At 37.3% G+C, this 25644-nt stretch overlaps 3 protein-coding genes and 1 long non-coding RNA gene across 6 annotated transcripts; all 4 read left to right on the top strand.

Annotated features, from left to right (window-relative positions):
* Window positions 1-796: 796 nt before the first annotated feature.
* Window positions 797-21300, top strand: LOC144546007 (transcription termination factor MTERF15, mitochondrial-like). Of its 3 annotated transcripts, none has more exons than XM_078294560.1 (2): window positions 797-1980; window positions 17141-17226. In XM_078294560.1, exon 1 carries the CDS (start codon window positions 820-822, stop codon window positions 1954-1956), a length of 1137 nt encoding a protein of 378 aa, XP_078150686.1. In that variant the 5' UTR covers window positions 797-819; the 3' UTR covers window positions 1957-1980; window positions 17141-17226. The 3 variants fall into 3 exon arrangements, with proteins under 3 accessions (XP_078150686.1, XP_078150685.1, XP_078150684.1); XM_078294559.1 differs by lacking the exons at window positions 797-1980; window positions 17141-17226 and adding exons at window positions 12012-13213; window positions 21244-21300; XM_078294558.1 differs by lacking the exon at window positions 797-1980 and adding an exon at window positions 12012-13213.
* LOC144546006 (transcription termination factor MTERF8, chloroplastic-like) lies at window positions 4734-6152 on the top strand. Its single transcript, XM_078294557.1, has one exon. The coding sequence runs from the start codon at window positions 4787-4789 to the stop codon at window positions 5930-5932; it is 1146 nt and encodes a 381-aa protein (XP_078150683.1). The 5' UTR covers window positions 4734-4786; the 3' UTR covers window positions 5933-6152.
* On the top strand, window positions 8307-9345 carry LOC144546008 (uncharacterized). Its single transcript, XR_013508661.1, has 2 exons — window positions 8307-8545; window positions 8982-9345. It is a non-coding gene; the product is annotated as an uncharacterized LOC144546008 (long non-coding RNA).
* Window positions 19330-20651, top strand: LOC144545925 (transcription termination factor MTERF15, mitochondrial-like). Its single transcript, XM_078294481.1, has one exon. It carries the CDS (start codon window positions 19365-19367, stop codon window positions 20508-20510), a length of 1146 nt encoding a protein of 381 aa, XP_078150607.1. The 5' UTR covers window positions 19330-19364; the 3' UTR covers window positions 20511-20651.
* Window positions 21301-25644: the final 4344 nt, after the last annotated feature.

Here is a 25644-nt window from a genome sequence, read left to right as displayed (position 1 = left end):
ATAATCTTCTCCTTCTTATAATATACAGGTAGTTCTTTACTTTCCTTAATCTGTCCTTCCAATGTCAAAGTAAGAACCATCAACTTTGTTACATTTAGGTTCAAATTTCAAATGTAAAATTGGTAACGTCTTTTCATCATTAATTAATCCTCTAATAAATTCAGATATATGATGGAAAAATAGTCTCTAATTGTATATTTTGCTGTTTTTCAAGATGATAAAAATGGATAATATTCTTGACTAGTCAAGGCCATCACAAGAAGGAAGCAACGCATGTTTAATTTCTAGTAGTCATGACTTGATTAATTGAATTTGAATTGCACACTAGAGTTTTTAAGAAATATCACTTGTAACAAATTTTGCTGAAATGTTTTAGCTTAAAATAAGTTGAAGAAAATAATGACGATTCTTCCTCAAGTGCAGCCAACATATAAAGTGAAAAGAAAAAAAAAAACAAAGCAGGATGTAAAGAGATCTAGAAAAGAAAAAACCTGATGTAGAATTTAAACAGACCATTAATTATAAGACCCGTGGAGCCTCCAATTGGTTGTATTTAAGAATACCAAAGTATTGAACTAGTACGAGCATCAATTAATTTGCTACGTGCTAACAATGTTGACAAATTTAATACTTCCCTCGGCCTATTGTTAAGGTCAGCCCATTATCTCGTTTGTCCTTTACGTCTTGACAAAGGCCCAATGGGCCCAATGCGACTCTCTACTCTCTCTCACACTTTGACTTCTATTGCTCAGCAGCTCCAGCCGAGGAGCCAAACCCTCACCAAAACCCTAAACCCTAGCTCCAGCCAAGGGGGATGCAATGCTCCTGTTTCGAGAAACCCTTACTCCCCGCCTTTCTCCCTGGGCCACCCCCTTCACCTCCTCCATCTATCGCTTCCTCTCCGCTCCGACACTCCACGAAACCCCATCTCCCACTTCTCAATTTGCGGTCCAATACCTCATCGAATCTTGCGGCCTTCCCTCCGACAAAGCAATCCGAGCTTCCAGGTATATATCTCACATTAAATTCCCAGATAAACCAGATGCCATGCTCCGATTTCTGAGGCAGGCCGGAATCACCGAGCCCCACATCAGAGCCGCTGCGTGCCGGCAGCCGCAGTTCCTTTGCCTACATGTGGAGAAGTGCAAACCCAGGATTTCTGAGCTGAAGGAGATTGGTTTCTCACCATCTGAAATCTCCCTTCTCTTCTCAATTTGTCCAAGAGTGTTCAGCTACACCAAATTGAAGCAAAAGGTTCAGTTCTGGATGAGGATTTTTGGCTCTGTTGAGAAACTATTGTGTGCCTTGAAAGCCGGTTACCTTCTTGGAGTAAACCTTGATAATGCTGTCATACCCAACATAACATTCCTTCAAGAACAATGTGGTTTATCCGCTTGTCAAATTTCCCAACTAATTAAATCATCTCCTAGACGGATCGCATCTAAGCCCGAAGTTTTTAAGATGTATGTGAAACGGGCCAAGGAGTTAGGGATTTCACCCCCATCGAATACATTTGTGTATGCGTTGATTGTCGTAGGCGGCCTGAACCAAAGCACTGTCGATGCAAGGCTCTGCCACTTAAAAAGTCTTGGGCTTTCACATGAGGAGGTGACCCTTCTCATCACTAAATGCCCAAATGTGTTGGAAAAAACAGAGAAGAACATAGGCCAAAAGATGGAGTTCCTGTTGAAACAAGCGGGTTGCGGTAAGATTGATGTTATCAAAAATCCATCTCTGCTCACATTCAGCTTGGAGAAGCGGCTCATCCCCCGGAGCCTTGTGCGGAAACTTCTCAAGTCCAGAGGAATTCCAGCAGCTAATAATGCTTTCTCTTCTTTTATGATACTAAATGAGAAGCGGTTTTTGGAGAAGTATGTTCTACCTTATGAAGAAACCGTTCTTGGGCTCCACCAAGTCTACATTGATGCTTGTGCTGGGAAAACTGCAGCTACATAATAGTTTAATTACTCGGTAGATTAGGTACTGCATTTTTTAGTCTAAATAGTTCAAGTTTCTTTTTCATTTTCATTTCCATTTCCTTTTCCATTCTTTTAAGGATATGTAAAATTGGATCTTATTGTTTTGAATATCCAACTGATATTGAGTTCCAATGTTTTTGTGTTAACTTCAGCCTGACCAATATTTTCTTGTAACTCAAATGATTGTCCAACTCAACCAATTTCAACCCTGCTAATAATAATATAATCAATACGGAATTGTTTTTGTGTTGACCGTCTTATAATTGTCGCTCAAGAATTAACAATAAAATAATCAATACGGGATTGTTAAATGTCTGATGCCAGCTCCATAAAGATTTGTGTAATGGGGCTACTTCCAAGGGCAAGTTGGGAATATATGGTGCTGATTTGTGCTGTTTACTAGTGAATTGGGGATAACAAAGGCTAGCATTCCACCAGTGCATGGCTGTTGCAATTTTATCTTGTTTTTTGTATTGGATCGGTGAAACCTTGAGTATGCCTCATATTGATGAGCAGTTCTAGAGGGCATTATTCATCTCCAAAATCGTGATGAGAATATTTTGTGATTTATGATAATGAATATAAAAATGTAATTTTGGAACATTGGCAAATAGCTGAATCTAGTGACTTTTAATTTCCAGAGCACGTTGTCCTTAACAAACATGTTTTATTCAGAACTTCGAAGAATAAGAAACTTCAAAAATTAAAAAGACAGCACTCCTGGCTGTCAAATATAATTATACCCCATGCAAATATAATTAAAAAGACAGCTAATCTAATGTATAGCCCCAAAGAGACTGTACAAAAGAACAAAGATTCAATTTTAAAAGACATTGATCCTAACATCAAAAATTCAAACCCAATAATTGCTACATTGGCTAGAGTATTTTTTTTTTTTTTTTTATATATATATAAAGAAGCTAGGGAATCATTTACCAGACAACTCACCTGGTCATGTATCCTTCCATGAAAGGAGTTCATTACCACCTACATGATACTATCCCTCACAAAAAGGGATACGAGTTATATCAGTTTCGGTTTGAACATTTTTGTGGTCCTCTATGAGCTTGAGGTTAAGAAAAAAGGTTCAGGTCAAAAAGCATATTCAAAGAGTACCATTCTAGTCAGTAGAGTGCAAGTCCAATCTGAGAACTGGCTTTTCTGGTAATTTTAATATCAACACACCAGTAACAGGTTATTGTACTAGCTACACTTAATCCTAGTTGATAGTCCTTAGTCCTTACTAGATTCATACAAACACATTCTGCATCACTTATTTTTTTTATCAGTGTTAGGAAATGCAATGTTTATTAATTACTGATTAGCAATTTATTATAAGTGCTTCTAACTAAATAGACGGGAAATTTACATTTTTATTTTAAAAAACTAAACTAGATTCAAGCATAAAAAGGTCTGGGCCATTTTTACCAGTAGTGGGTCTGACCCAATCGACCAGCATTTAAGAAATCATAACAATGTTGTGACCCATACATGTTGCCGTGCATCTATAGTAAGCTGGTTCAGATTGCAAACAATAATTAGTGCATTTATGAAAGCTCCTGATGAACGAGCAATGCCTAACTTCTCGGCACACTCAACTTTCATTTTGAAAATTTCAGGTTTAGATGTGATCAATCTCGGAGCCCTCTGCATTATCCGGAGAATTTGTCGAGCAGATAAGCTGCATTCATGTAGAAGAAAAGATATATTGGGCACAGCAGAATTTGCAGGGTTAATTGAAAGAAGGGCAAGATTACCTTTTACTGCAAGCAATAAATCCTCAACAGAACCAAGAATCTGAATCCAAAACTGGATCTTACTTTGCATTTGGTGTGCGAGAAAACCATTGGGAACATAGAAAGGAGAATGGAGATGAGAGATGGAGAGAAACCCATCTCCAGTAGCTCAGCCATCCTAGGTTTCATGCAATTCTCCACGTTGAACCGAAGGAAAGCCGGGTCATGTAATAGATCGGGACGATCTGATTGACTTTGTCCCTTCTGAATTTTTTTTTTTTGGCCTCTTTTTGAGATGTTTGATTTGTAATTCGGGTAGAATTTTTGTTGCAAATTATATCACAAGTTTGACCAGGTAATGACAACATGCGACCTGCGCTACCCAATTTGCCCTTCTGCCAGTATTACATATTGGGAGACTACCAGTGGACAATACTCAATTCTAACAGTAAGGAAATCAGATCATTGCAAATGACTCTATGCTTTGTGCTGTGGAGAGAGATGCAGAAGAATCTTCAGAGAGGAAGAAAGAGATATAGTGCAAATCGTGAGAGAGGTCAGAATGGAGTTCAAGGACTGGTTTCAGCACATCTGATATAAATATTACATTGTTCTGTAATTTTATTACTATTTTACTGTTTACTATAATTTTTACCTAAGACAATTGCCAAGACTCTATCAAAATAACACTCCTGATTAATGAAACTTGAAGGCTGGAACTTCACTGTTCACTCAAAAAAAAAATAATCACAAGTTTGACATTTTTTTTATTTAATAAATTAAATATTTCATATATTAATAAAATCGCACAAGCAGAAAATAAAATTAAACCTCGTCCTGGAGAAGTAAACTAGCTATTTTTTACATTTAAATCATTCTTGTTATGTATCAATGTGTGGAAGATAATATTGACTCGATGGGACCCACTGTCATACTAACGTTAGTCTACTCTTCAGAGTTCAGATTTGAGTGCGACTCTTTCATCTCTCTCTCACTTTCAATTCAATTTCTCAGCAGCGTCCAGCCAAGAAGCCAAACCCTCACCAAAACCCTAAACCCTAGGGGAATGCGATGCTCCTGTTTCGCAAAACCCTAACTCCCCGCCTTTCTTTTTGGGCCACCGCCTTCACCTCCCCCGTCTATCGCTTCCTCTCTGCTCCAACGCTCCACGAAACCCCACCTCCCGCTTCTCAATTTGCGGTCCAATACCTCATCGAATCTTGCGGCCTTCCCTCCGACAAAGCAATCCGAGCTTCCAGGTATATATCTCACATCAAATTCCCAGAGAAACCAGATGCCGTGCTCCAATTTATGAAGCAGGCCGGAATCACCGAGCCCCACATCAGAGCCGCTGCGTGCCAGGACCCACGGTTCCTTAACTATCATGTGGAGAAGTGCTTGAAACCCAGGATTTCCGAGCTGAAGGAGATTGGTTTCTCACCTTCTGAAATCTCCCTTCTCATCTCAATTTGTCCAAACGCGTTCTGTTACACCAAATTGAAGCAAAAGGTTAAGTTCTGGATGGGGACTTTTGGCTCTGTCGAGAAACTATTGTGTGCCTTCAAACGGGGTAATTACCTTCTAGGAGTAAACCTTGATAATGTTGTCATACCCAACATAACATTCCTTCAAGAACAATGTGGTTTATCCACTTGTCAAATTTCCCAACTAATTAAATCGTCTCCTAGACTGATTGCATCTAAGCCGGAAGCTTTAAAGATGTATGTGGGAAGGACCAAGGAGTTGGGGATTTCACACCCATCAAATACATTTGTGTATGCATTGACTGTCATAGGCGGCCTGAACCAAAGCATTGTCCATGCAAGGCTCTGCCACTTGAAAAGTCTTGGGCTTTCACATGAGGAGGTGAGCCTTCTCATCACCAAATGCCCAAAAGTATTGCAATTAACGGAGAAGATTATAAGCCAAAAGATGGAGTTCCTGTTGAAGCAAGCAGGTTGCGGTAATATTGATGTTATCCGAAATCCATTTATGCTCACATCCAGCTTGGAGAAGCGGCTCATCCCCAGGAGCCTTGTGCGGAAACTTCTCAAGTCCAGAGGAAATCCAGCAGCTAATAATGCTTTTGCTTCTTTTATGGTACTAAATGAGAAGCGTTTTTTGAAGAAGTATGTTCTACCTTATGAAGGAACCCTTCCTGGACTCCAACAAGCCTACATTGATGCTTGTGCTGGGAAAACTGCGGCTACGGAATAGTTTAATTACTTGGCAGATTAGGCACTGCATCGTTTAATCTAACTTGTTCAAGTTTATTTTTTATTTTCATCTCCATTTCCTTTATCATTCTTCTAAGTGATATGTAAAATTGGATCTTATTGTTTCAAATATCCAACTGATATTGAGTTCCAACGCTTTCGTGTTAACTTCAGCCTGACCAAATATTTTCTTTTAACTCAAACGATTATCCAACTCAACCAATTTCAACCCTACTAACAATAAAACAATTAATACGGAATTTTTTTTGTGTCGGTCTTATAATTGTCACTCAAGAATTAATAATAAAATAATTGTCTTATAATTTGTGTAATGGGGATACTTCGAAGGGCAAGTCGGGAATATAGTGTGCTGATTTGTGCTGTTTGCTAGTGCATTGGGGATAGGAAACAAAAATTACCTTGTGTTGATAACAAACGCTTGCATTCCACCAGTGCATGGCTGTTGCAATTTTACTTTGTTTTCTTATGGACAGGTGAAAAATTGAGTATGGAGCCTGTTGATGTAAAGTTTTAGAGGGCATTATTCATCTCCAAAATCATGACGAGAATATTTTATGATTTATGATAATGAATATAAAAATATAATTTTGAAACTTTGGCAAATTGCTAAGTCTAGTGACTTTTAATTTCCAGAATATGTTGTATACCCCCATGCAAATATTCTTGTTGAGACTAACTTGAGCTAATCTAGTGTATAGCCCCAAAGAGACTTTCCAAAAGAACAAAGGTTCAATTTTAAAAGACATTGATCCTAACATCAAAAATTCAAATCCAATAATTGCGACATTGGCTAGAGTATCTTCTTTTTTATATAGAAGCTAGAGTACCATTTACCAGAATCCTTCCATGAAAGGAGCTCATTACCACGTACATAATACACCTCACTAAGTGGGATATCAGCTATATCAGTTTCGTTTTTTACATTTTTGTGGTCCTCTATAAGCTTGAGGTTGAGAAAAAAGGTTCATATCAAAAACCATATTCAAAGTGTACCATTCTAGTCAGTTGAGTGCTAGTCCAATCTGAAAACTGGCTTTTCTGGTAATTATAATATCAGCACACCAGTAATATATTATTGCAGCAGGTATACTTAATACTAGTTGATAGTCCTCACTAGAATCATACAAACAGATTCTGCATCACTTATTTTATTTATCAATGTTAGGAAATGCAATGTTTATTAATTACTCGTTAGCAATTTATTATAAGTGCTTGTAACTATATAGATGGGAAATTACATTTTTATTTAAAAATAAATAAACTAGATTTAAGCATAAAAAGGTCTGGTCCATTTTTACCAGTGGTGGGTCTGACCCAACCGATCAGCAGTGAAGAAATCATAACAATGCTGTGACCCATACATGTTGATATAAATACCTAATTAAATAGGTTGAGTCAATATTTGCCATCCAAAATACTTGATTAATTTAGAATTTCATGAATAATACCTATTAATTTTTCAATCATCATAGCACAAACAGGACTTGAGAATGACAGCAAACCTCCAATTAGAACAAGGATCCATAAACTATCCAAGACGAGGACCAAAATGTCGACACCAAAGATCAACAAAATTATCGTAATTATTTTGATTTTGTGTACCATGAATATCACAGCCAATTCAAAAAAAAAAAAAAAAGGAGGAAAAAGAAATTGAAAAATCTAACCCCCGTACCCGACCTTGAAGAACTTCAATTTGTGAAACTCTTAAACCATTCAAGACCCACAATTTTTCCAGCACGAGCATCAGTATATGCTTGGTGAAGGCCAGGAATATCATTTTCATATGGCAGAACAAACAATGCCTCAGCAGGATTCACTAAAGAAGCAAAAGCGTTATATTCCGATGCAAGTCCTTTTGATTTCAGAAGTTTCCAGACATAGTTCCGGTGAATCGGCCGCTTCTCCAAGCTCAGAGTGAACAGAAAAACCCACCTCTTTTATCAGAAATTACAGGCCATCATCTCCTCTGGCATTCTCAATACAAAAGGCTGTCTACTAACAAGACTGGCTACCTCCTCTGAAATCCTGAGAATTTTCAAGTTATTTAGCCGTGCATCTACAGTAAGCTGGTTCAGATTGCAAACAATAATTAGTGCATACATGAAAGCTCCTGATGAACGAGCAACGCCTAACTTCTCAGCGCACTCAACTTTCATTTGTAAAATTTCAGGTTTAGATGTGATCAATCTCGGAGTCCTCTGCATTATCCGGAGAATTTGTCGAGCAGATAAGCTGCATTCATGTAGAAGGAAAGATAGATTGGGCACAGCAGAATTTTCAGTGTTAATTGAAAGAAGGGCAAGATTTCCTTTTACTGCAAGCAATAAATCCTCAACAGAACCAAGAATCACCGAGCCCCACATCAGAGTAGCTGCGTGCCGGGACCCGCGGTTCCTTTGCCATCATGTGGAGAAGTGCTTGAAACCCAGGATTTCCGAGCTGAAGGAGATTGGTTTCTCACCATCTGAAATCTCCCTTCTCTTTTCAATTTGTCCAAGTGCGTTCAGTTACACCAAATTGAAGCAAAAGGTTCAGTTCTGGATGGGGATTTTCGGCTCTGTGGAGAAACTATTGTGTGCCTTCAAAGTGGGTAATTACCTTCTAGGAGCAAACCTTGATAATGCTGTCATACCCAACATAACATTCCTTCAAGAACAATGTGGTTTATCCGCTTGTCAAATTTCCCAACTAATTAAATCATCTCCTAGACGGATCACATCTAAGCCCGAATTTTTCAAGATGTATGTGAAAAGGGCCAAGGAGTTGGGGATTTCACCCCCATCAAATACATTGGTGTATGCGTTGATTGTCGTAGGCGGCCTGAAGCAAAGCACTGTCTATGCAAGGCTGTGCCACTTAAAAAGTCTTGGGCTTTCACATGAGGAGGTGACCCTTCTGATAACTAAATGCCCAAGTGTGTTGGAAAAAACAGAGAAGAATTTAGGCCAAAAGATGGAGTTCCTGTTGAAACAAGCGGGTTGCGGTAAGATTGATGTTATCCAAAATCCATCTCTGCTCACATGCAGCTTGGAGAAGCGGCTCATCCCCCGGGGTCTTGTGCGGAAACTTCTCAAGTCCAGAGGAATTCCAGTAGCTAATAACGTTTTCGCTTCTTTTATGGTACTAAATGAGAAGCGTTTTTTGGAGAAGTATGTTCTACCTTATGAAGGAACCATTCCTGGGCTCCACCAAGCCTACATTGATGCTTGTGCTGGGAAAACTGCAGCTACATAATATTTTAATTACTCGGTAGATTAGGTACTGCATTTTTTAGTCTAACTAGTTCAAGTTTCTTTTTTAGTTTCATTTCCATTTCCTTTTCCATTCTTTTAAGGATATGTAAAATTGGATCTTATTGTTTTTGAATATCCAACTGATATTGAGTTCCAATGTTTTCGTGTTAACTTCAGCCTGACCAATATTTTCTTTTAACTCAAATGATTGTCCAACTCAACCAATTTCAACCCTGCTAATAATAATATAATCAATACGGAATTGTTTTTGTGTTGACCGTCTTATAATTGTCACTCAAGAATTAATAATAAAATAATCAATACGGGATTGTTAAATGTCTAATGCCAGCTCCATAAAGATTTGTGTAATGGGGCTACTTCCAAGGGCAAGTTGGGAATATAGGGTGCTGATTTGTGCTGTTTGCTAGTGCATTGGGGATAGGAAACAAAAATTACCTGGTGTTGATAACAAAGGCTTGCATTCCACCAGTGCATGGCTGTTGCAATTTTACTTTGTTTTCTTATGGTGAAACCTTAAGTATGGAGCCTGTTGATGTACAGTTTTAGAGGGCATTAGTCATCTCTAAATTTGTGACGAGAATATTTCATGATTTATGATAATGAATATAAAAATATAATTTTGGAACTTTGGCAAATTGCTGAATCTAGTGACTTTAAATTTCCAGAACATGTTGTATACCCCATTCAAATATTCTTGTTGAGACTAACTTGAGCTAATCTAGTGTATAGCCCCAAAAAGACTTTCCAAAAGAACAAAGGTTCAATTTTAAAAGACATTGATCCTAACATCAAAAATTCAAATCCAATAATTGCGACATTGGCTAGAGTATCTTTCTTTTTTCTTTTTTTAATAGAACCTAGAGTGTCATTTACCAGACAATCTGAACGATTGTCACCTGATCAAGTATCCTTCTATGAAAGGAGCTCATTACCACCTACATAATAACCCTCACAAAAAGGGATATCAGCTATACCAGTATCGTTTTTTACATTTTTGCGGTCCTTTATAAGCTTGAGGTTGAGAAAAAAGGTTCATATCAAAAACCATATTCAAAGTGTACCATTCTAGTCAGTTGAGTACAAGTCCAATCTGAAAACTGGCTTTTCTGGTAATTATAATATCAGCACACCAGTAATAGATTTCTTAACTGGTTGGTTGGGTCAGACACACTAACTGATAAAAATGGACCAGACCTCTTTATGCTTAAATCTAGTTTCTTTTTCGAAATAAAAATGCAAATTTTATATCAGAATGTGTTCTTTCATTTTTTCTCTCTTCAGAATGTGCTCTTTCCTTTTCTCTTTCTCTTTGTCAAATACATAAATTATGATCGCCAACATATAACTAGACTTTTCAGAAAGTCTAACCTTAGTACCCGACCTTGAAGAGCTTCAATTTGTGAAACTCTTAAAACCATTCAAGACCCCCAATTTTCCCAGCACGAGGCCAGGAATATCATTTTCATATGGCAGAACAAACAATGCCTCAGCAGGATTCACTAAAGATGCAAAAGCGTTATATTCCGATGCAAGTCCTTTTGATTTCAGAAGTTTCCAGACATAGTTCCGGTGAATCGGCCGCTTCTCCAAGCTCAGAGTGAACAGAAAAACCCACCTCTTTTATCAGAAATTACAGGCCATCATCTCCTCTGGCATTCTCAACACAAAAGGCTGTCTACTAACAAGACTGGCTACCTCCTCTGAAAGCCTGAGACTTTTCAAGTTATTTAGCCGTGCATCTATAGTAAGCTGGTTCAGATTGCAAACAATAATTAGTGCATACATGAAAGCTCCTGATGTACGAGCAACGCCTAACTTCTCAGTGAACTCAACTTTCATTTGTAAAATTTCAGGTTTAGATGTGATCAATCTCGGAGCCCTCTGCATTATCCGGAGAATTTGTCGAGCAGATAAGCTGCATTCATGTAGAAGGAAAGATAGATTGGGCACAGCAGAATTTTCAGTGTTAACTGAAAGAAGGGCAAGATTTCCTTTTACTGCAAGCAATAAATCCTCAACAGAACCAAGAATCTGAATCCAAAACTGGATCTTACATTGCAATTTGGTGTGCGAGAAAACCATTGGGCACATAGAAAGGAGAATGGAGATGTGAGATTGAGAGAAACCCATCTCCAGTAGCTCAGCCATACTAGGTTTCAAGCAATTCTCCATGTTGAACCAAAGGAAAGCCGGGTCTCGTAATATATCGAGATGTTTTAATTTGTAACTCGGGTTAAATTTAAGAATTTAAGATTAAAAATAAAATAAAAAATCTTGAATTACGATTGGTATTTAGAATTATAGATTAGAGAATCAGAAATTATAAGTCAGCGTATTGAAAAGTATAAGTTAAATCATTGTTTTTTATCGAGTACTAAATTAGTTAATGAATTTAAATCTAATTAGATATTTAAAACTGATTCGATAATTTTTTAACTCTTGACGAAAATTCAGAGTCCGCTCCTAATCCTACTCACAGGTACAATTTCTGTTGCAAATTAAATCACAAGTTTGACATTTTTTTTATTTAACAGATTAAATATTTCATATATTAATAAAATCAGACAAGCAGAAAATAAAATTTACGTCTAGCAATTTTCAACATTTAAATCATTCTTGTTATGTATGCAAGAAAAATATTGACTAAATGGGACCCACTGTCATACTCTACTATTCAGAGTTCAGACTTGAGCGACTCTTTCATCTGTCTTTTTTTTGAGGAAAAAAACAGTGGTCTCTTTCATCTCTCTGTCACTTCCAATTCTATTGCTCAGCAACTCCAGCGTCCAGCCAAGAAGCAAAACCCTCACCAAAACCCTAAACCCTAGGGAAATGCGATGCTCCTGTTTCGAAAAACCCTAACTCCACGCCTTTCTCCCTGGGCCACCGCCTTCACCTCCTCCATCTATCGCTTCCTCTCCGCTCCGACGCTCCGCGAAACCCCATCTCCCACTTCTCAATTTGCAGTCCAATACCTGATCGAATCTTGCGGCCTTCCCTCCGACAAAGCAAGCCGAGCTTCCAGATATATATCTCACATCAAATTCCCAGATAAACCAGATGTCGTGCTCCGATTTCTGAAGCAGGCTGGAATCACCGAGCCCCACATCAGAGCCGCTGCATGCCGGGACCCGCAGTTCCTTTGCCTTCATGTGGAGAAGTGCTTGAAACCCAGGATTTCCGAGCTGGAGGAGATTGGTTTCTCACCATCTGAAATCTCCCTTCTCTTCTCAATTTGTCCATTCGCGTTCAAATACACCAAATTGAAGCAAAAGGTTCAGTTTTGGATGGGGATTTTTGGCTCTTTCGAGAAACTTTTGAGTGCCTTCAAAGCGGGTAATTACCTCCTTGGAGTAAACCTTGATAATGCTGTCATACCCAACATAGCATTCCTTAAAGAACAATGCGGTTTATCCGCTCGTCAAATCTCCCAACTAATTAAATCGTCTCCTAGACGGATCACATCTAAGCCCGAAGTTTTTAAGATGTATGTGAAAAGGGCCAAGGAGTTGGGGATTTCACCCCCATCAAATACATTTGTGTATGCGTTGATAGTCGTAGGCGGCGTGAACCAAAGCTCTGTTGATGCAAGGCTCTGCCACTTAAAAAGTCTTGGGCTTTCACATGAGGAGGTGACCCTTCTCATCACTAAATGGCCACAAGTATTGGAAATAACAGAGAAGAATATAGGCCAAAAGATGGAGTTCCTGTTGAAACAAGCGGGTTGCGGTAAGACTGATGTTATCCAAAATCCAAATCTGCTCACATATAGCTTGGAGAAGCGGCTCATCCCCCGGGGCCTTGTGCGGAAACTTCTCAAGTCCAGAGGAATTCCAGCAGCTAATAATGTTTTCGCCTCTTTTATGAGGGTAAATGAAAAGCGGTTTTTGGAAAAGTATGTTCTACCTTATGAAGGAACCGTTCCTGGGCTCAACCAAGCCTACATTGATGCTTGTGCTGGGAAAAATGCGGCTACATAATAGTTTAATTACTTGGTAGATTAGGTACTGCATTTTTTAGTCTAACTAGTTCAAGTTTCTTTGTTATTTCCATTTCGTATTTCCTTCTTTTAAGTGATATGTAAAATTGTATCTTATTGTTTCAAAATATACCACTGATCTTGAGTTCCAATGCTTTCATGTTAACTTTAATATGTTGGCCTGACCAATATTTTCTTTTAACTAAAAAGATTATCCAACTCGACCAATTTCAAATTTTCAACCCTGCTAACAATTAAATAACCAATACGGCATTGTTTTTATGTCAACCATCTTAGAATGTGTCCGTATCCTCTGAGGTAACATAATATTTCTGTTTGGATCAAAGCCGTCTAATTGGAATCCGGGCCAATTCGGCCTGAGGTGGAATGAATGGTGCCGCTTTAATAGTTGTGCGGATTCTGATTGGACGGTCCAGATCCAAACAGAAATATTCTGTTACCTTAGGTGATATGAATTTCTCTTAGAATTGTCATTGATGAATGAATAACTATACTCTATAGAGTGCCGTCTGAGGTAACATAATATTTCTGTTTGGATCACGGCCGACTTATTGGAATCTGGGCCAATTAGGTCCGGGTGGAATGTACAGTGCCACTTTAATAGTGTTACATTCAGAAATTTTAAAACTTGATTAAATTGATAAATCGATCAATTTGCTTAAATAAAAAGTTTAATTAACTTAACGATCGTTCAGAAATTGTCTGACCGACTAAAATGAAACTAAAATTTCGTAATATAAAGAGTGTATGAAATTAAGTATAATAAAATTTAGAGGGTTAAAACATAAAATAAATAGTTGTATTGAGTTCTAATTAGGAGAATAAATATACAAAATTATTGTACCAATAAGATTAATATAAAACTTATGAATTTCATTCAATTATGAATTTTAGATATTTGATTTGATATATATATATATATATATTGTTTGATAATGCATTATTTAGATTTTAAATTGACAAATAAAGGTCCGAAATATACATACGAATTTAATTGTAAAATTTTACGAAAATTCGATTTGAATTTATGAAAGAAACGGAATTAAAACCAATTAAAAGAAACCATAATGAAATGCTGAATTATTGGGACCATCCGATTAAATCTAACACGGATCTTAAAGATTGTAATTTAAAATTTGAAATTTATATCAACCCTTGGATTCCACACAGCACGAATCTCAAAGCAACCCCACTTAATAGCCCCTCTCCCTTCTCTCTTTCTCTCCTCTCCCTCCCTCTACGTGACCAAACAGAACCCCCCCTCTCCATCCGACCCCATCCCTCTGTCTACGCCAAAACCCAAGGGGGGGCTCCGCCCCCCTCCGCCCTCCCCTCTCCCGTCGCCGGCGAAACCACCAAACCCGCCCCCTTGCTCTCCTCTCTTCCTCTCTGCCGTGACAGCCCCAAACCCGCCCCCTCTCCTTCCTTTTTTCCGCCAAAAACAGGGCCCCGCCCCTCCCCTTCCGCTGCTGCCACGGCCAGCAGCCGCTGCCCCCACTCTCTCCTCTCTGTCCTTCTCGGTCTGACCCGCCAGACCCACCAGAGCCCGCCCCTCTCACTCTTTCCCGCTTCTCCTTCTCTCCCATGAAACCCTAGCTTTTAGGGTTGCGGTGTGAGTCGTCTCGGTTTGATTGGTGCTGTCTCGGTGCTTGATTGGTGCTATTATGATGCTTGATAGTGCTCGAGTGAGGTGGCCGCAAGGCGAGACGAAACCCTCGGACCCGATCAATTTCTTCCGACATTTTTCTCCTTCGGTTAATTTCTAAAATTCGTAAATTGTGTATTGATGAATTGATTAATGTCGTAGGATGTGAATTGGTTAGTTTCGAGTACGGGTTGTTGATTTTCCCGACTCGAACGAATTGTTCGAATAAATTAAGTATAAGGGGTTATATTGTAAAATGATTTTATTAATGGTCGGAGTTGTAAAATGTATAGCCATTGTGATTTGTATGAATTAAAGGGGCTAAAATATTGAAATGAATATGACATGAGGTGTATGTGTAAATAGAATTGGGTTTCGGCTTTGAGAATTAAAATAATGGAATTGGAGTAAATTGTGAATTGTTAATTAGAGGCTTAAACCTTTGCTAAAATTTGGTCCTTTAATTAAAGTAAGTAGATGTGATGATTTTAAAAAACTACTAGGATCGAATTGCAAATGTTTAAAGTAAAGCGGTATAATTGCAAAGTAGACACCAATGTGTGAAATTATATTAATTGAGGACCAATATGAAAAAGATGTGAATTTATATGAATGATAGCCGTGACTTTGCGGTTGGGATATACTTGAATCGAATTGAAAGGATTGATTGTTTTGGGCCTTAGTAAATTGGACTTGAATTGAAATAATTATAAATGAGCTGAAAGGTATAAAAGAATTGACGAATTAAATGACGGCTTTTGAAATTACTTTTAATGATGTAACCGAATTAAACCAAGTAATCGTATAATATAGGTGTAGGCTCAGTCGAGTCAGATTTCGCGAGGCAATTCGAGACGCCTGATCTTTAAATTAAGCGGTACGCTCGTCATAATAAGGTGCGGGATTCTTGGACTTGTTTGATACTTTATTTTCAGGAATTAAACTGTTTATTCGTTTGTCATGTTGAATATCATTGATTGCATCATTGAATTGTGTAGAGCATTTGCATAGCCCAATCAAATTAAACTCGAATTGATCTGAATTGAATGATTTGCATGCTGGTATGGTTATAGGTTATGTTGATCTATTGTGATCTGATCTTGATTGAAAGTCACCACGAACTAAATGATTTGATATGTATGTGAATGGATTTACGAAGTTAAGCACTTGGATCCAATGAATTTGCCAAGTCGGGCTGTATGCTGACTTGGATTCCCAGGATCCTAAATGGCCTTAGGTGAACGGCCCTCGATATTCCCAGTACCGGTTGGGACGAGGGAGGGTGATTATGTTATGAGATGTGATTGGAAATCGTGGGTGACATGTGTAACGTCTATGGCTCGGTGGCATTCTCCTACGTGTTAATGCATTTGAAATGTCAATTGAATATGACGAATATTGGAAACGATTCTAAAAAGGATTTTCTTTATATGATTCAAACCAGACCTTAATAAACTGTTAAGCCAAGCGATTGCAGATGGGTGTCAGATAAAGGGTCCAGCGGTTGGCCATCTGTAGGTGTCAGTAACCCTACAGATGTGGGTTTGATAAAGGTTCAGCTCGAAAGAACATCTGTAATTGCTACAAGCCCTAATGAACTGAGTTATGAATCGAGTTAAGCCGAAATATATGTTGTGTTTGAAATTCATCTTGGAAATTCCGTAAACTGTGTTGCAGGTTGATTAAATTGTTGTCGTGCATTGGCATTCTGTTATTTATGATTATATGTATCTGTTTGCATTGTTTATTGTTTGGGTTTCATTTTTGAATATAGAGTCTGATTGCAAGTCCAATAATCTAAACTGTGGCAAATTCGCACTGAGAATTTATTCTCACCCCCACCCTCCCGATTATTTTCAGGTTCATTACACGGACGCAGCGAGTGAGGATATTGGTAATGCATATAAAAGATCCACTGCCTTGCGTGTATATGTGACGATTGATTTATACACGCGGCAGGCTGTCAGACCCCCGGTGGATTTGGGGTGTGACAAATAGTCTTGCGGATTCTGATTGGACGGTCCAGATCCAAACATAAATATGCTGTTACCTTGGGTGATACGAATTCTCTTAGAATTGTCATTGAAGAATGAATAACTATACTAAACAATGTTTTGATGCCAGATCCATAAAGTATTTGTGTAATGGGAGGATATTTCCATTTTGCAAGGGCAAGTTGGTTATAAACAGGGTGCTGATTTGTGCTGATTTACCTTGGTCTGATAATAAAGGCGAGCATTCCACCAGTGCATGATTATTTCAATTTTATCTTATTGTTTGTATGAGATAGGTGAAATCTTGAGTATGGCACCGGTTGATGCATGATTGACTCGCAGCGATACTGCTCTAACATGTCAGACCGAGCATACACCAGTGAGGTAGTGATCACAAATAGGGCTGCTCATGAGACGAGTTGAATCCGAGTTGCTAATCCAGTTCTGAGTTAAAAACTCCAATTTGGAATCAACTCGCTAGCAACTTATAATGTAATACATAGTGAGACAATCTAATTTAATTCTAACAAAAAGAATATTTCATAGTTTATCAAAATAATATATAATTAAAGACAATACATAATGAGACAATAGCTAATACATAATTAAAAATTACGAAAATACCAAAATAGTACATAATTAAAAATTATCAGACAAATAAGGTTTAGTCGTTTGAGAAGCGGCGATTTTTATTTTAGTTTCAAACAGCAATACAGTAGATTGTGCAAAACATGTATAAGATTTGGGGGCTCAAAAATTAGGAATATATGGATTATAGTTTGATATGAGTCCAACTGAGTTGGGAGTAACTTAGATTCAACTCATAAATCAACCGAATTAGTAAACTCAAGTTATTAGCGAGTTGAATCCGAATTGAGTTTTGAGTAGGCAAGATATTTCTCCCAATGGCAGTAATCGAACTTGGGTTCTGTGCAACAAGTAGCAAGCACCCTTACCACTACACTACAATTGTTGTTAGAAGCTAATAGCATTTATTTTTAATATATACTTGGACTATTTAGTCTTACCATATCCGGAATTTTTTATGTTTAATCTATATAATAAAAATGTTGAATTAATATTATAAATAAATAGAATATATAAAATAGACGTATTGTATTCTTTATTTTTGAAAATTGTCATATCACCGTATCCATAGGCTTATCTAGTACGATATCCATACATGTATCCATGCAACATAAGTCTTGCTATTTTTGTCTATTTTTTTGTTGTTATTTTGTTGTAAAAACTTTGTTCAGGATCCTTGCTCCTGTGTATACTTTTGGCCGCAGTATGTTTCTCTTTAGGTGTTTGGTGTCGGTCTTGAGTTTGACATTGGCTTAATATTTTGTGTAGGGATTTGTACACTTTCATGGTTTGGGGACAAAATCAGAATTTTGTTAACAGTAAAAGCTGAATTTGGTAGAAAAAATAAATTTATAATATTCAATAAGTTGTATATGGAATCCGACATTTGTTGTTTTAATTAATTTAAATGTTTTATTAATAGATCGTAAACCGTAGGATTTTATAAAAATTATCAGATATTACAATTTTGTTGTCAATAATCTATAATATACCCCATACAAACAAAAATTGATTGCTATTAATTTTAACATTCATAACAATACGTAGAATATCGTTGTTGTTTTTTTCTCTGAAGTTTATAATTGAATATATTTTGTCATCCAAAATTTGATCGGACCAACCTTGTATTTGAATATTAGGTTTGTTCAACTAAAAAATATATATTAGATTTGTTGTGGTGAATATTTTGTGGTCCATAGTAATCAATAGAAAAATATAATTTGACAAACTTGTGACTTTAATTTGCAGAACACTTCGGTAACAAACATGTTTTTTTCAGAACTCAGGATACTGATAATCATGACTTAAAAAATAAAAAATAAAAAATACAGCACTCACGGGGCTTAAGGCTGTCAAATGTAATTATTCCCCATGCAAGTATTTTTGTTGAAATTAACTTGAGTTAATCTAATGTATTATGTATCATTCCATGAATTAAAGGAATTTATTGTCCGTCAGAATGAATTCGGACCGTCCGATTCATATTAGACGAATATTAAAGAGACCCATGCATTACAGCATAGGTCGGATTGATCCGAATTTTGATAAGAAGATTAAGATTCTAAATCAAAATCTGAATTAATGCAGTGGGTACCACTTATGAAAAGGGATATCAGCCAATACCAATTTAAGTTTTACATTTTTGTGTGATCCTCTATAAACTAAGGTTTAAGAAAAATGGTTCGGAGCAACAACCATTCCAGTCAGTTGAGTGCAAGTAGCAACCTGGTCCTGGAACTTGAGTAGCAAACTGGTATATTTTAACATTCAAATCATTCAAATCATTCAAATATTGACTCGATGGGACCCACTGTCATACTAACGTTAGTCTTCTCTTCAGACACCGAGACTACCGAGTGCGTGCGACTCTTTCTTATCTCTCTCACACTCAGTACTATTGCTCAGCAGCTCCAGCCAAGGGGAATGCCATGCTCCTCTTTCGCAAAACCCTTACTCCCCGCCTTTCTCCCTGGGCCACCGCCTTCACCTCCTCCGTCTATCGCTTCCTCTCTGCTCCGACGCTCCACGAAACCCCATCTCCCACTTCTCAATTTGCGGTTGAATACCTCATCGGATCTTGCGGCCTTCCCTCCGACAAAGCAATCCGAGCCTCCAGGTATATATCTCACATCAAATGCCCAGATAAACCCGATTCCGTGCTCAGCTATATGAGGCAGGCTGGAATCGCCGAGCCCCACATCGGAGCCGCTGCGTGCCAGGACCCGCGGTTCCTTTGCCTTCACGTCGAGAAGTGCTTGAAACCCAGGATTTCCGAGCTGGAGGAGATTGGTTTCTCACCTTCTGAAATCTCCCTTCTCTTCTCACTTTGTCCAAACATGTTCCTTTACACCAAATTGAAGCAAAAGGTTCAGTTCTGGATAGGGATTTTCGGCTCTGTCGAGAAACTGTTGAGTGCCTTCAAAGTGGGTAATTACCTTCTAGGAGTAAACCTTGATAATGCTGTCATACCCAACATGACATTCCTTCAAGAACAATGTGGTTTATCCGCTTGTCAAATTTCCCAACTAATTAAATCGTCTCCTAGACTGATCTCATCTAAGCCCGAAGTTTTTAAGATGTATGTGAAAAGGGCCAAGGAGTTAGGGATTTCACCCCCATCGAATACATTTGTGTATGCGTTCATTGTCGTAGGCGGCCTGAACCAAAGCACTATCGATGCAAGGCTCTGCCACTTAAAAAGTCTTGGGCTTTCACATGAGGAGGTGACCCTTCTCATCACTAAATGCCCAAATGTATTGCAAATAACAGAGAAGATTATGAGCCAAAAGATGGAGTTCCTCTTGAAACAAACGGGTTGCGGTAAGATTGATGTTATCGTAAATCCTTCTCTTCTCACATGCAGCTTGGAGAAGCGGCTCATCCCCCGGAGCCATGTGCGGAAACTTCTCAAGTCCAGAGGAATTCCAGCAGCTAATAATGTTTTTGCTTCTTTTATAAAACTAACTGAGAAGCGGTTTTTGGAGAAGTATGTTCTACCTTATGAAGAAACCGTTCCTGGGCTCCACCAAACCTATATTGATGCTTGTGCTGGGAAAACTGCGGCTGCAGAATAGTTTAATTACTCGGTAGATTTGGTATTACATTTTTCAGTCTAACTAGTTCATTTCTTTTTCTTTTTTGTATTTTCATTTCCATTTCCTTTTTCATTCTTTTAAGTGACATCTAAAATTGGATCTTATTGTTTCAAAATATATAACTGATATTGAGTTCCATTACTTTCGAGTTAACTTTAGCATGTTGGTCTGACCAATATTTTCTATTAACCAAAAAGATTATCCAACTCAACCAATCCAATTTTCAACTCTGCTAACAATTACATAATCAATACGGAATTGTTTTTATGTCGACCATCTTAGAAATGTTACCGAAGAATTAATGAATAACTATACTAAACAATGTCTGAAACTTATAGTGATGGTTATACATTTGATGCCAGCTTCATAAAGAATTTGTGTAATGGGGCTATTTCCAATGGCAAATTGGGAATATGTCTGGCTTGAGTATGGCACCTGATAATACAAGAAGGTTACATCATACAAAGATTCATACAAACACATACTGCATCGCTTATTTTTTTAGGGGGAATTTCATGTATCCTCTCAAAAGTTTCAATGTTACATATTCCGCCCTTCAAAATCAGTAATTACATATTTGTCCTTTAAGATTGTGAAAACTCACGTTTGTGCAATCCATCATATTTAACTTTAACTTTATTTAAATTCCCAATTTACCCTTCTTCTTTTTTTTCCTTCTCTAATGGAGCACTTCCATTAATTTTATCGTCAGTAGTGAAATATGCCGGTCTCCTTGCTTTCTTTGCTTCTCTTGCTCGGATTGCAAAGCAACAACGGGCAGTGCCTTTTTGGGGTCGAATGGAAAGATACATGTCATCAAGCAATTCATCTCCTCTGTCTGAGATGTAACAGCTGGATTTCACCGAGGCACCTTGGGATGAGAACGAGGACGAGAACTTTCATCTGCGCAAGTATCCGTCTTATGAGATTGATTGGGATTCAATATTTATAAAAGCAGTCACTAAGTCTTGATAGTCATTTTTTACCAGTACATTATTTTGATTATTAGACATAAGCATGACACTAAGTCTTGATTTAATTAACTGCTTCTTTTATTCTACTTCTCATTATATAATTTTGAAAAAGATATTTATCAAAAGATTAAATTTGATTTAGTCATAGTTGCATTATAAAAGCAGTCATGTTTTTGTCTGATGTTAAAGTGAGATAAGCTTCATGGTCTCCTTTAGAAGGGTCCTTTGGTGTTTAATTATTCTGCTAATATCCGCTGTTTCTGTTTTGTGGCGAAAGTCAGCTTGATTCTAATGGTAGTGTCATGCTATTCAAGTGCATTGTTACAATTTGTTCTGTCTCTGAAAATTTTAGCAGTGGACCCTTCTGAGCATTGATCGTGGACTTTCTGAAAAGTCTAGTTATATGTTGGTGATCATAACTTAACCTATATATTTGACGAAGAGAGAGACAAAAGGAAAGAGCACATTCTGAAGAGAGAAAGAAAGGAGAGAGCACATTCTGATGGAAAAATTGCATTTTTATTTCAAAAAAATAAACTAGATTTAAGCATAAAAGGTCTGGTCCATTTTTATCAATTAGTGTGTCTGACCCAACCAACCAATTAAGAAATCAATTACTGGTGTAGTGGTGTGCTGAAATTATAATTACCAGAAAAGCCAGTTTTCAGATTGGACTTGCACTCAACTGACTAGAATGGTACACTTTGAATATGGTTTTTGATATGAACCTTTTTTCTCAACCTCAAGCTTATAAAGGACCACAAAAATGTAAAAGACGATACTGGTATAGCTGATATCCCTTTTTGTGAGGGGTATTATGTAGGTGTTAATGAGCTCCTTTCATAGAAGGATACTTGATCAGGTGACAATCGTTCAGATTGTCTGGTAAATGATACTCTAGGTTCTATTAAAAAAAAGAAAAAAAGATACTCTAGCCAATGTCGCAATTATTGGATTTGAATTTTTGATGTTAGGATCAATGTCTTTTAAAATTGAACCTTTGTTCTTTTGGAAAGTCTCTTTGAGGCTATACACTAGATTAGCTCAAGTTAGTCTCAACAAGAATAATTGCATGGGGTATACAACATGTTCTGGAAATTAAAAGTCACTAGATTCAGTAATTTACCAATGTTCCAAAATTATATTTTTATATTCCTTGTCATGAATCATGAAATATTCTCGTCACGATTTTGGAGATGACTAATGCCCTCTAAAACTGTACATCAACAGGCTCCATACTCGAGGTTTCACCTGTCCATAAGAAAACAAAGTAAAATTGCAACAGCCATGCACTGGTGGAATGCAAGCTTTTGTTATGAACACAAGGTAATTTTTGTTTCCTATCCCCAATGCACTAGCAAACAGCACAAATCAGCACCCTATATTCCCAACTTGCCCTTGGAAGTAGCCCCATTACACAAATCTTTATGGAGCTGGCATTAGACATTTAACAATCCCGTATTGATTATTTTATTATTAATTCTTGAGTGACAATTATAAGACGGTCGACACAAAAACAATTCTGTATTGATTATTTTATTGTTAGCATGGTTGAAATTGGTTGAGTTGGACAATCGTTTGAGTTAAAAGAAAATATTTGGTCAGGCTGAAGTTGGTCGAGTTGGTCGACATAAAAACAATGCCGTATTGGTTATTTAATTGTTAGCAGGGTTGAAAATTTCAAATTGGTCGAGTTGGATAATCTTTTTAGTTACAAGAAAATATTGGTCAGGCCAACATATTAAAGTTAACATGAAAGCATTGGAACTCAAGATCAGTGGTATATTTTGAAACAATAAGATATAATTTTACATATCACTTAAAAGAATGAAATACCAAATGGAAATAACAAAGAAACTTGAACTAGTTAGACTAAAAAATGCAGTACCTAATCTACCAAGTAATTAAACTATTATGTAGCCGCATTTTTTCCAGCACAAGCATCAATGTAGGCTTGTTGCAGCCCAGGAACGGTTTCTTCATAAGGTAGAACATACTTCTCCAAAAACACGCTTCTCATTTAGTATCATAAAAGAAGCAAAAGCATTATTAGCTGCGGCAATTCCTCTGGACTTGAGAAGTTTCCGCACAAGGCCCCGGGGGATGAACCGCTTCTCCAAGCTGTACGTGAGCAGAGATGGATTTACAATAACATCAATCTTACCGCAACCCGTTTGTTTCAAGAGGAACTTCATCTTTTGGCTTATAATCTTCTCTGTTATTTGCAATACTTTTGGGCATTTAGTGATGAGAAGGGTCACCTCCTCATGTGAAAGCCCAAGACATTTTAAGTGGCAGAGCCTTGCATCGACAGCGCTTTGGCTCAGGCCGCCTACAACTATCAACGCATGCACAAATGTATTTGATGGGGGTGAAATCCCTAACTCCTTGACCCGTTTCACATACATCTTAAAAACTTCGGGCTTAGATGTGATTCGTCTAGGAGATGTTTTAATTAGTTGGGAAATTTGACAACCGGATAAACTGCATTGTTCTTGAAGGAATGCTATGTTGGGTATGACAGCACTATCAAGGTTTACTCCAAGAAGGTAACCGGCTACACAATAGTTTCTCTACAGAGCCGAAAATCTGCAACCAGAACTGAACCTTTAGCTTCAATTTCATGTAATTGAACACGGTTGGACAAACTGAGAAGAGAAGGGAGATTTCAGAAGGTGAGAAACCAATCTCCTCCAGCTCGGAAATCCTGGGTTTCAAGCACTTCTCGACGTGAAGGCCAAGGAACCGCGGGTCCCGGCACGCAGCAGCTCCGATGTGGGGCTCGATTATTCCAGCCTGCCTCATATATCGGAGCACGGCATCGGATTTTTCTGGGAATTTGATGTGAGATATATACCTGGAGGCTCGGATTGCTTTGTCGGAGGGAAGGCCGCAAGATCTGATGAGGTATTGAACCGCTAATTGAGAAGTGGGAGATGTGGTTTCGTGGAGCGTCGGAGCGGAGAGGAGGTGAAGGCGGTGGCCCAGGGAGAAAGGCGGGGAGTAAGGGTTTTGCGAAACAGGAGCATGGCATTCTCCTTGGCTGGAGCTAGAGTTTTGGTGAGGGTTTGGCTCCTTGGCTGGAGCTGCTGAGCAACAGAAGTCAAGTGAGAGAGAAGAAATAGACGAACTTAGTCTCAGTCTGAAGAGAATACCAACGTTAGTATGACAGTGGGTCCCATCGAGTCAATATTTTTTTTTTCATACATAAGAATAAAGAGTAAGGCTAGTTGACTTGCTATCAACTATGGTCTTCAAAATTTATTGTATACACTTTAAAACTTATAGAAAATTAAATTTTTTTAATTTTTTTATTATTTTTTATAATTTATAAAAGATGGTAAAATAAGATCTAAAATATTAGTTATTTTTAAGTTATTTTTTATCATCTTTCATAAATTATAAAAAATTCAAAAATAATAACAAAGTATGCTACGAGTTCATTATATAATAATTTATTGAACTACTTAGATTTAAGTTTAAAGTTTATATTATAGATTTTTAAAGCCGTAACATGAAAGATCTTATGTTATATATAGCACCTAAGTGTTACTCTTTTAAATATATTAAATATTTAATCTATTAAATAAGAAATGTCAAACTTATGATTTAATTTGTAACAAAAACTAGAGACCTACAAGTCTACAACCACGTTAGAAATTATCCACATTCAATTTTTGAAGCCACAAAGTAAAAACTAAAAAATAATAAGAGTGAGGCTATTGTAATATGCATAATATGAATATTATCAACTCGTGCAATAGATTTATAATTATTCCTAAGTTACGGTAATTTAATATGTTTTTCCTAACTAACTTTATTTCTAACGACCTAAATTAATTTGAGTTAATTTAATTAATATACAACTTAATATAATCGTTCAGATTCGGTTTCGAAATATAAATTTCTAATTCTAACTTTACGATAAATTATGATAATTTCGTAATTATTAAATTAAATCGTATTTATTATGTACCTAATTAAATACGGTTGTGTTTGTTATTTACTTTATTAGTTTGATTATAAAATTTAGAAACGTAACTTTTAAACTAAGTTTACCTGTTGTATCTATTCCTATTCAAGTTACGAAATTTGTTATTTAATTATTAATCTATTTATATCGCTAATCCGTCGTTTTG

This window comes from Carex rostrata, chromosome 28 (genome assembly GCF_964058835.1).
Source record: "Carex rostrata chromosome 28, lpCarRost1.2, whole genome shotgun sequence".
Lineage (NCBI taxonomy): Eukaryota > Viridiplantae > Streptophyta > Magnoliopsida > Poales > Cyperaceae > Carex > Carex rostrata.
The sequence above is the reverse complement of the archived record's forward strand: the minus strand, read 5'-3'. Positions and strand labels throughout refer to the sequence as shown.